We start from the raw sequence: 12,037 nt of genomic DNA on the forward strand, positions 1-12,037 counted from the left end.
AAAAAAGTTTTTATGCTAACTGTAGAAAATTTTCTTAAAGTTACTATAAAGTACACTGTACACAAGACAGTGTTAAAACATATTATTTTCTTCCAGTCTTTTGAAGAAAACTGGCTTTATATATTATATTTAAAAATTTTTTAACGTATTATTTCCAAAGCATTAAGTGATCTTTAAAACAATTTTTAAAGGTTTCCCACAGCCCATTACATGAAGTTGCCATAACTTACTTAACCATTTCCTTTTTCTTGTATATGTGTTAGTATCATATACTAGAGTTGTGTACTATGCACATATATTGTACAGTTGCTCAATGAATTGCTGAAGATAAATTCCTAGCTGTAAAATTATGGTTCAGAAAGAATGAATATATTCTTGATATACATATATATATGTATATATACATATATACATATACATATATATATATATATAGATATATGGTGTCTTGAAATTATTTTTAAGACAAATTGTCCTTTAGAGGGTTCAATTAATACTCCCACCAGCAGTGCAGAAGCATGCTACTTTGCTTACTACCTCCAAGGCTGGATATTATAATTTATAAAATTGCCATCAATTCAATGGGCAAACATGGTATCTCATTGTTTTAGTCTGCATTCTAAATGTCATTGACATTTGCAAACATTTTATGTTCAAACAACATTTAAAATATTTGTGTTTCAATAAAAATGCTTAAGAAATTTTTTTCTGGTATGTTCCATGATTTTTTTGGGGGGGATTTCTAGTTAATTATCATGGCCCATATTTCCATTAGGACATTTATATTTTTTAATTGCTTTGCAAAAGACCTTTGTATGTAAAAATCTGAATTCTGTTGTAAATATTGTATTTTTCCCATTTGGCTTTACATTTTTATTCCTTTTTTCTGACATAAAAACATTTACATAAAATATTTAAGTGTTTTTCCTTGTATAATTTTTATGCTTAGAAATTTCTTTGTCACAATAAAAAATCAAAGAAATGTTTACTATTTCTAGTAGCTGCATTGGTTTTATCTCAAGTTTTTTCATTCATCTGGAATATATTTTTGATACATTTGAGATGTAGGGGGTCTAATCTTTTCTCTTACTGAAAAGCTGTGTTTTTAAATAAAATCTTATATTGTGGAGTATTTGTTCTGGGCTTTTTATTCTGAAAATTGATCTATTTGTGTACTCTTGTGTCATATTCTACTCATGACTGAATTGTTTTAAAATAAAAATTTATACATTATTTTGTGAGATTTAGAGTATAAAAATGCTCATCCATAGCTTTAATAGAGGCGTGGAATAGACATTGAACTCTTTATTTTTAACTTGAATAAACCCCTTTCTTAAAGAGAAAAAAAGGAAGGAAAAGAAGAGAAATGAAAAGGGACAGAATCATGACTTGGACAATCTAAATTTTTTTTTTTGGTATCATTAATATAAAATCATATGAGCAACATCGTGGTTACTAGATTCCCCCCATTATCAAGTCCCCACCACATACCCCATTATAGTCACTGTCCATCAGCGTAGTAAGATGCTATAGAGTCACTACTTGGACAATCTAAATTTAACCCTAGGTATCTTGGTCAGTGGTCAAATTAGAGAAAGTTATATTTTCAAATTTGGCTTTTTTTTTTTAGCAATAATATATTTTTTCAGTTGGATATAAAAATCAATTATTTGAATATTTCACAATTTTATTATGTTCATAGGATTTGATGATAGAAGATAATCTTTTAAAACTTGAAGTTAAACGTACTCGAGAAATGCTTCATAGTAAGGCAGAAGAAGTTCTTTCGATGGAAAAAAGAAAACAGCAGTTATACACTGCTATGGAGGAACGAACTGAGGAAATTAAGGTTCACAAAACAATGCTTGCATCACAAATAAGATATGTTGATCAAGAACGGCAAAACATCAGGTAATAACTGGAGTTTTCAAATACTGCAAAAGAATTTTGGAGATATAAGGGTGGTGTCAGAACTGACTGTTCCCTCTACTATCCTGGAAGTCTGTGCTTTTCTTAGTAATTTGAAAGGCTCTTAATATATACTATAGAACATATTTTAGCCATAAACTTATGGTGTTCCCTCTCTCTTTCCTTTGGCTGACTCATTTTTTAGGTTCTTCCTTTTACACTAACATCATTAATTGCCTTGGAATTCATTTGCATGTATAGTTGTAGTAAGATTTTCCATTACAAATACCCTGTAATTGTGTTTATTGAAGCACTTTTTCCCTAGAGGTTTTGCATATTTTTTGTAAGATTTATTTCTGGCTACATGCTATTGTTTTAAGTGTTACTTTTTAATGTTATCTCCTTTTAAAACACTTCAATTTTGGTTTGTTACTGGCATATAGAAGCACAATTGATTTCTGTATATTAAGTATCCAACAGCCTTGCTTAAACTTTTTAATTCTTTATTCTGTAGATTCTAATTCCTAGATAGTTCATTCATATCATTTGCAAATAATAGTTTTTGTCTTCCTTTTCTATCTTTATAACTTTTCTTTTTCTTGCTTTATTACCCTTGTTATCTAACCTCTAGTTCAGTGCTGAACAGCAGTGGTGATTGCAGGTACCCTTGTCTTATGCCTGATCTGAAAGGGAAAGTTTTCATTGTTTTATCATTAAGTGTGAAGTTTATTTTAGTGTTTTTTGAGCTATTCTTTATAATATTAAGGGAATGACTATCTATTTTCATTCTTTGCTAAGATGTTTTGTTTTATGAGGAATAAATGAATTTTATTACATCTTCTGCATTCACTGATAAGAGCTCCTCCAATCTGTTAATGTAATTAAAAATATTGGTTTTTTTTCAAAGTTAACACAACCTTAAATTCCTGTAATAAATGCAACTTCTCTGTCATATATTACATTTTGTATGTGTCTAGATTTTGTTTGGTAATGTTTTTATACAAATTTTGCATCTCTGGTTTAATTCTTTCTCTACTGCCCTTGTCAAGTTTCAAGATTACATTATTTCATAAAACACTTTTTTTTATGTGCTTTGTATTTTTCTATACTCTGGATAAATTTGTGAAAGAATAGAATTATATCTTTCTTGAATTTTCAAAGACCTCATTAATAAAGTCATTAGCCTGGAGTTTTTTGAGGAGCACGTTCAACTATTGGTTCAATTTATTTATTGGTTATAGGACAATGCAGATTTTCTATTTCTTCTTGAGTCAGTTTTAGTTAATTATATTTTATCCTAGGAAAACGTTTTCATCTCATCAAAATTTTCAGTTTTTCACCATAACATTTTTTTGTTCAAGGTTTCAGTGTTTGTAGTTTTTCATTCCTGAAATTGGATGACTTCTCTTTTCTGGGTGGGATAATTCTTACCAGTAGTTATTTTATTGCTCTTGAAAAGAATCAACTCTTGCAGATTTTTTTCTATTGTTAATTCACTTTCTACTTTATTAATTTCTATTCTCTTGTTAAGTATTTTTTCCCTTCTTTTTTTGTGGGTTTAATTTGATGCTGTCTTTCTAACTTCCAGAATAGATACTTAGTTTTCAACTTTGAAGGGTAAAAAAAATTCCTCTAAGTATTATTCTAGCTATATGCCATGCAATTTCCATAAGTCCATTGTTTTAAGTGTTACTTTTTAATGTTATCTCCTTTTAAAACACTTCAATTTTGGTTTGTTACTGGCATATAGAAGCACAATTGATTTCTGTATATTAAGTATTGACAGCTTGGATGCTAAGTCCTTTAGAACTTGTTTTGTAGGCCATATGGTCTTTGTTGCAACAACTTAATTCTGCTATTGTGAAGAATAGTAACTGTGTTGCTATAGAGTGAAAGCAACCATAGACAATATACAAATAAATGGCTGTGTTTCAATAAAACTTCATGGGCAGTGAAATTTCAATCCCATAGACTTTTCCTTTTTCATGAAATATAATTTTCTCTTGATTTTTTTCAACCATTTTACATTAAAAAATGTAAAAGCCACTTTTTTTTTTTAACAGCTCCTGGGCTGTACAAAAACAGGTGGCAGACAAGATGGTTTGCTGACCCCAGCTTTTTATTGCTGAATAAAAACATTCCATTGTATGCATCTACCCCAATTTGTGTATACATTTACCTGTTGATGAACATTTCAATTGTTTTTCGTTTTTGGCTATTACACATCAAGCTGCTATGGAGACATGTGTTCTTGGTAAGGACATATGCTTTCTTTTCTCTTGGGTAACTACCTAAAAGAGGAATAAGCTGGATCATATAGTAGTGGTCTTTTTGTCTTTCATTGGTTTTACTGAATTTTGTTTTTCCTTTCTTCCCTTTTTGGAGTATATATGTTCCACTTGTAATAATTTTGTTGTCTATTTTTAAATTTAAAAGAAACTTCCTAATTCTCTATGAATACTGAAGATTAACTAGTTCCTATTATTTTTTCCTTCCTAAAACAGATGACTTTTAGCAGCTTTTACTGCTGCATTTCCTCTCACCATCTTTCATGTAGTATTGAAATTACTCATATAGTTTCAGGTGGTTAATGTTTTTAATATTATGTTTCTACTTTTTAAAGAACTCCCATCTTACAACTTGCATTAAACTGTACAGCCAACTGCCAGCAATAATTTCAACCTAGCTGTATGTTTTGTTTCTCGACTTAATATTTTTCTTTTAGTTGTCCTCTGTCATCCTGTTTTCTTGGATTCCATTTCATATCTCTGGTATATGTTTTGAATTTTTTTCAAAATTGACGTTTTCTGAAATTTTTGAGTCCTTATGTGTTAAAACATATTCTACCCCATAACTGAATTACAGTTTAAATATGAAAGCATTTTTTATTTCTTCTGGATTAGTGTTGTTTGAAAGGTCTCATCCGCGGCTAATTAATTTTATCTTTTTAGGGAACCTGTTTTTTGTTTTCTTTCTGGAAGCTTTGGGACAATCTTTTCATCCTTGCGGTTTCAGAATTTCCCTATTTATGTGAAAGTTTTTATCTTTTTCATTTTTCTTGTTCGACCTTTGATGAGCTCTTTCAATTATTCCACTCAAGTCTTTCTTAAGGTCAGAAAAATATTTTATTACTTCCTTAATTTTTTTTGCTCACATCACTCTATTCTGCATTTGTTGCTCATTTTTAGTGGATGTTGGCTTTCTTAGATTTGTCACCCAAGAGTCATCCACATAGCACATGATAGAATTCCCTTTTATGGCTGAATAATATTCCATGTATATATGTATCACATTTTGTTTCTCCATTCATCTGTTCATGGACATTTGGGTTGCTTCCACCTGTTTTGAATAATATGAATATTGTGAATGCTGCTGCTGTGAATGTTGGTATGCAGGTAACTCTTTGAATACCTGCTTTGAATTCCTTTTGGCTATATACCCAGAAGTGGAATTACTGGATCAAAATTTAAGTTTTTGAGCAACTGCCATACTGTTTTCCATAGTGGTCACACCATTTTACATTCCCACAACAGTGCAGGAGGGTTTCAGTTTCTCCACATCCTTGCCAATAGTTTATTTCATAATGGGTGTGAGATGATACCTCTTTGTGGTTTCATTTACATTGAACTATCTTTTAAAAGATATTTGGATAGTGGTCAGCCTCAGAAGCTAGAGGTAGTAACGCCCTCTGAGGCAAAGGTTAGATATGTTTGCTTATTTCCAATTATACAATATTTAGATTACCTAAGCTTGAGGTTCCTCAGCTGGGATGTAAACCTGCTGTGTGTGCAGCATCCATTTGAGTTCCTCTTTACCTGCATGCAACTTCAGGAGCAATGCAAACAGGAAGCTTATGCTACTTGGTATGCCCTAAGTGAGGAAGTCCTTTACTCTGACCCAAGAATCTTTGTCTTCCGCCAACATCCATGAAACTGGGGCAGAATAACTTACTAGTTTTCAAATAGGGTGAAAGCTGAGACCCTTCACAATAAATTAATTATAAAACTGAAAAGTGAGAACACATTTAATCTGTTTGAGTTCAATAGTAAAATAAATACATCTTATATAAGAATACTATACTCCTTTAAAAACAAGTGTTTCTGTTTTTCTTTTTCTGTCCATATTAGTGCAGAGTATCATGAGCGGCTAAGTAAAATTGATAAGCTGAAGAATAGATACGAAATTCTTACTATTGTTATGCTGCCTCCTGAAGGAGAAGAGGAGAAAACACAGGCCTATTATGTAATAAAGGTAATCTTGATTTACAGTTGTGATAGAATGAAGTATTTTTTTGTTAGCTCTTTGTTAACAACCATTTTTTCTTTTTGCCATGAAATTAAAAATTTCATAGCATCCTAGTAGCTATTGCACTTAATTAGGGCCATAAAACATTAGCTACTAGATGAAGGTACTGAATTTTATATACCTCCAGTATGAGGTCAGAGATATGCATGCTATTCCTGTCAGCCCTTAATTGGAAAAGTCCTTTAGAACTTTTTGGGTACAATCCTAGAGAGCCCAGCCCAGTGGCAGAGTTAAGGTGGAAAAAGTCACTAAGTATGTCCACTATTGAGGAATTCCTAGTTTTCAGCAACCTATTGACTTTTTTTCTAGACACATTTATCACAATTATCTTTATGCAATTAAAAAAATTATTTTTAAAATGTAAAATAAAAAGTTCACCATTTAACAATTTTTAAGTATATAGTTTGATGGTATTAAGTACATTCACACTGTTGTGCAACCAACACCAACACCCATCTCCTGAACTTTTTTCATCTTCCAAAACTGAAACTGCCAATTATTAAAGAATAACTCCCCTTTCCCCTCCCTCCAGCCTTGGCACCCATCATTGTACTTTCTATCCCTATGAATTTGACTACTCTAGGTATCTAAATGGAATCATGCAGTGCTTTTCCTGAAAAAATATGGAACACCTCACAAATATGCACGTCATCCTTGTGTTGGTGCCAGGATCATCCTTTCTGTATTATTCCAATTTCATATTTGCTGTTGAAGCAAGTATTCTAATTTTAACATTACTTGCATGATTAAAGATCTTGAAATCCTACTTCTAAGAACACACGTAACTGGGTTGAAAATGATAGGCATTTACTTTCCTGGGTGTACTTACTCACCTCTTTCACTCCTAAGACTTAAAATGAGAAAGTGTTCTTAAGCTTTCCTCAGGCCAGAAATATCCATTCTTATTTAATATGTAGTTTGATACCTCCTCCTAGTTAACCCTATTTGTCTTCTCGGTAAAGTTTACACCTGCTTAACTTTTTTGTACTTTTTTTTTGGAGAGTTTTAATGTGAACTTTGGTTAGTTACTACATTTCCATCATGATTTTGTATCCTATGTGCTGTATTTTAAAGGCATTGAGGTTGAGGTCTTCTCTAAATGAAGTGCAAGAAATAAATGCTTGGTGCTAGAGGGGCCCCAGGGTAAACATGTATTGTTTTAAGTTAACTATTTTCTGCCCTAAACAGATTCTCTCCATGATCAATGCTTTAATTCAACCAGTTCTATTCTATATTTCATAGGCTGCTCAGGAAAAAGAAGAACTTCAAAGGGAAGGTGACAGCTTGGATGCTAAGATCAGTAAAGCCGAAAAAGAAATCTGTGCTCTAGAGAACACCCTCCAAGTGCTGAACAGCTGCAACAACAATTACAAGCAGTCTTTTAAAAAAGTGACTCCATCTAGTATGCAGGAGTTATTACAGTTTTATGAATATATGCAATGAAAGCTATACAATTATTTTTAAAAAAGAGGGACACTGTGAGGCAAGGAAATAAAAATATACTGTTTGACTGAATCAGAAACACTAGTCACCCCTGCCCCCAACCCCCACCTTTGAAATAAGTGCAAAGGTGTTATTTCCATTTTTAGTTCTAGTTCTATGGCATGTCACTCTCTTGGGAACTAATTTCAAATATGAAGAAAATAACAGTACACTGGCTGCTCTATGTTTCAATACAAGAATGGCAACTACATGCTCATACTGTTTTTCAACAAGTAGACAAAAGGAATTTAACCTTTCATAACAAAAAATGATAGTTTAATATATGTAATTTATGTAAGATTGCTTTCTACACAGCATGTTAAAAATTTAAACTAAAAGCTCTCTAAATTCTAGGTGATGAGTATGAGCTAAAAATCCAACTAGAAGAACAAAAAAAGGCTGCTGATGAAAAATACAGATACAAACAAAGACAAGTCAGAGAACTACAGGAAGATATCCAGGTAAATTCCATAGGCCTGAGTAATAAGCCCTTAGTAAAAATTAACTATTATTATTATTCCTACTCTCTTATGTTGTACAAAGATGACAAATTTTTAGAGAAGTAAGATGAGATGTCATTTAAATGAGAGAAAAAAGTGATCAAAGTATTAAATAAATTAGTTAAAATCCTAGGGCTAAGCACAGTATGGACCTCTGATAATTATTTGTTAATTAGTTGATCAATCATAGCTAGCCAATTATGACCTATTTGCTATCTTTTAACTATTATTTCACTTAATTCCTTAAAGATTGCTCCTTTAAATAAAAAAGTTTGAAAGATAAAAATAATCTAGTATCAAGTAGTTACTTAAGCACATCTCTGAAAGAGAAAACTGTGCTTGGTATAGTGGCTGTATAAAATTTTAGATTTTTTTTGGCTAATAAAGGTGAAGGAACAGATCGTGTGAATTGTGAATTTCTGAAAACTGCATGCTTTCAACAATCATTGTTTGAATTGTTTACTTCCCCCCCAAAATCATAAAAATACCTTACAGTGGAATTATATACAAAACTGAATCCATAAAACCATTCTACTTATAATCTACCATTAGAATGTATATTATATACAAAATTAAATGAATTAAAATTTAGTTGACAAATGGCAAGTTATAAAAATCATTTTTTATTCTAACCAGTATGTTAATACTTTATTTTGTGCAGAGCATGGAGAATACTTTAGCAGTTATAGAACATTTAACAAATAACTTCAAAGAAAAATTATCAGAGAAGCAGGCTTATTCATTTCAACTAAGTAGAGAAACAGAGGAGCAGAAGCCAAAATTAGAGAGAGTAACTAAACAGGTACTGATAACTCTTTAAAAAACTGACCTGTCATATTTACATTTTTGGAGTAATATTTACATATTTATATTTTATTTACATTTTGCCATAATGGTAAACCCCAATCCTCCTTCATCCATTAAAAAACACTAACTTATGGAAAATAGGTTTAAGTAATTTACTATTTATTGATCAACAGTGTGCAAAACTCACCAAGGAAATCCGTCTTTTGAAACATACAAAAGATGAAACACTAGAAGAACAAGACATCAAACTTCGTGAAGTGAAACAGTTTCACAAGATCATTGATGAAATGTTAGTTGATGTCACAGAAGAAAATGCTGAGATTCGTATTATCCTTCAAACATCCTTTCAACAGGTAATACCACCTTCTGATTATATATAAGTATTTCTTAAATCCTTCATAAAGAATTTAAGGCATTCAGAAGGTGAAATCTAATTAAAATATATTCTTTCTGAAATAAAGTGATACTAATGATTGCTATTGAATATTCTTCCAGAATGGCTTAGAACTACCTATAACTAGTACTAAAGGCAGTCATCAGAGTTCTAGATCTCCTTCACAGACATCACAGTTGTCAGCAAGGTAAGTAGGTTAAGAAACCAAGTCCTTAACTCTCACAGCTTCTAGCCTAAGTGAACCCAGCAACTTGCACATCACGAAAGCTGATGCACCTGCCAGTGCTCTCCTGACCCTTTCCTGCTGTTCTAGGTCAGTGTCACATAGGCAGAGAACAGCCAGCAGAGCAAGACTTTCCTTCCGACTTACCTAGTGTCACCATTTCTATTATGGCACAAAGTGCTTTGTGACTACCAGCTATTTCAGTAGATGAAGCAGGGTGAAACTTTGGAGGCTTTATCTAGCATGCAACTGAGTAGGGGCTGAATTTTTTAAAGCATAAAAGGGCAACTTGTATAGGCATATGGAGTATGCTTTTTAATGATTAAAACCACAGGATTTGGTTTTACTTATGCTGCTTAATTTTGCCAGAAAGTAAGTTATTCTTTATTTATGTGGTTTAGTTTTATCCACAATTTTATCATCAGGTAGATATTTAATTAATACTGTTGTGTTTTGCTGACAAAAATTGATGATCATAATTTTAAAATTCCCAATCTCCTGCATTCAGCAGCCAGTTTTTCATTAGTTCAGAGAGATTTCACAAAGAAAAATGGACACCATAAAAGATGGTTTTTAAGTAAAAAAAAAAAGTTTCTGTATAACACGGTGAGTAGCCACTTGAACATCCCTGTACTTTCATAAAATATATACATTTCTAAAACCTATTTAGCATTCCAGAATTATATGGCTAGTTATGCTTTTCAGACAACCCCACTTTATCCTGTTAATAGGCCTCTCACTTTTTTTCTGTCTGGCTTAAATTATATAACCTATCATATTTTAGTTACTCTTGCTAGCATCCAAATTCCCATGACCCTCTTCTGTTACTTCTTATGCTTAATGATTTTTGCAAACCTTTAATGCTTAATGATTCCATCTCTAAACTGATTATAGTTGAAAACCTTTCTCTCTTGTTGAAATATTGTTCTCCTGGTTTGAAACTTTGTGTTCATTACCTTTCTTTTCCTTTGTTTTAAACTAATTTCTGATATTAATGGTCATACTTTAAAAATGTATTACTAACATTATTAATAGTATATACTTTTTGATCTCTAATTACTTATGGGATTATGGTATCTTTACCATAAATGAGGGGCCTCTACTGAAATACATTTTGAATTAAATTTACAGTAGTTGTTTTTTCTTCTAGGTCATCCAGAAGTACTGCCACTTCTCAGTCTTCAGTTAAAATATTAGATCTGCACTTCCCAGCATCCTGTCCACTAACTGGCAGCACTTCCAGGCCAGCTAGCACTAGCAGTAGCTCCAGTAATGGTAAAAGCAAAAAGGGCAGCAAATAAACTCTCTTTTTGAGCAAGTTTTAAGCACAAAACCAAGTCACTTTTAAAATAGTGTATCCCACTCCGTTTTAAAGGTCTACATAAAAGTGTTAGAAATATGAAATGACTGAAGTTTTATCCAGTGGAAAATGTAAAAACTGATAGTTAAAAAAAAGTCAAGCAATTTATGTGTCCAAATAATCCAAATAAACATTTAATTTTCTTAGCTTTTTTCCTACTATTTTCTTCACATAGGTGGAAAGCAGTAATACCAGATTCTTAACAAGGCTACATACAACACTAGCCATGAATGACACTCACTTCTAATGTTCTTTCAGAAAGAAATTTCTAAAGAGTCACTGTACCATAAAGAGTTTATACTACTATTAAAATACTCATTTACCTTTGAAGATCCTGAAGTTAGGTTTTATTTTTCCAAAGAAACATTTTTCCTAGGCTTTTGGGGACATAAATCTATTAGTTTCTTCTTTTGATATAATTTAAAAAATGTAACCAAAAAGATAGCATTACCTCCTCCCAACCCCAGCAAGAAAACAATGATAGGAAAGAGAAACACTGTATAGCAAGAAAAATACAGCTTAAATTTCTAGGAATTACTCTGACCTTTAAAGAAGTCAAATACATTACAGATTTTGCTCTCAAGATACAGACAGCCAAGCATAAAGAATAAGAATGTATTAAACAATTTAAAGAAAGGAAAGCCTGATTTGATTTGCAATAGCAGTTTCATAAATTTACACTGGAGATTTAGAATTTCGTTACTCCAGTTAATACTTCAACATGTACCCAACACTTTGAATTTCTGGAATAGTGTGCGGTAAGTTATAAAGCTAAGTTTTTAAATAAATGTATTAGAAATGAATACTGTTTCCTTCAAACCTTGGAAACAAGTATTTGTTATGACAACTGTTACTGTTTAGTACTGTCATTTACAGCTCCTTCTGAAAGTCAGCAGTGGTAGTAAACCTGATTTGAACATTTTACTATGATTAGTTTTAGAAATAGCCAGCAAAAAGCATAGCCAAGTCCAATGAGTAAGAATGGTAAAAGAGCTGGATAATATGATTTTCAGTAAAACATTGTTCTAATGAGTGAGATTTATTTTATAAGAACTAAA

The 12,037-nt window shown here is 31.7% G+C and overlaps 1 protein-coding gene and 1 pseudogene across 2 annotated transcripts in view; one reads left to right on the forward strand and one right to left on the reverse strand.

The window, feature by feature from the left end:
- CCDC39 (coiled-coil domain 39 molecular ruler complex subunit) overlaps positions 1-11,088 on the forward strand; it is a 38,981-nt gene extending 27,893 nt beyond the window's left edge. The window contains exons 13-20 of one of the 2 annotated variants that reach the window (XM_073232013.1): positions 1,703-1,911; positions 6,036-6,159; positions 7,456-7,489; positions 8,050-8,156; positions 8,857-8,997; positions 9,176-9,355; positions 9,498-9,583; positions 10,770-11,088. In XM_073232013.1, the coding sequence (XP_073088114.1) occupies positions 1,703-1,911; positions 6,036-6,159; positions 7,456-7,489; positions 8,050-8,156; positions 8,857-8,997; positions 9,176-9,355; positions 9,498-9,583; positions 10,770-10,920 (1,032 nt within the window). In that variant the 3' untranslated portion in view covers positions 10,921-11,088. Of the gene's footprint in view, positions 1-1,702; positions 1,912-6,035; positions 6,160-7,455; positions 7,616-8,049; positions 8,157-8,856; positions 8,998-9,175; positions 9,356-9,497; positions 9,584-10,769 lie in introns of both variants that reach the window. The other variant, XM_017672928.3, reaches the window with a different exon arrangement.
- Positions 6,831-6,930, reverse strand: LOC118969468 (U6 spliceosomal RNA; annotated as a pseudogene).
- Positions 11,089-12,037: the final 949 nt, after the last annotated feature.

The sequence above is a fragment of the Manis javanica genome, chromosome 3 (assembly GCF_040802235.1).
Source record: "Manis javanica isolate MJ-LG chromosome 3, MJ_LKY, whole genome shotgun sequence".
In the NCBI taxonomy this organism is placed as follows: Eukaryota; Metazoa; Chordata; class Mammalia; order Pholidota; family Manidae; genus Manis; species Manis javanica.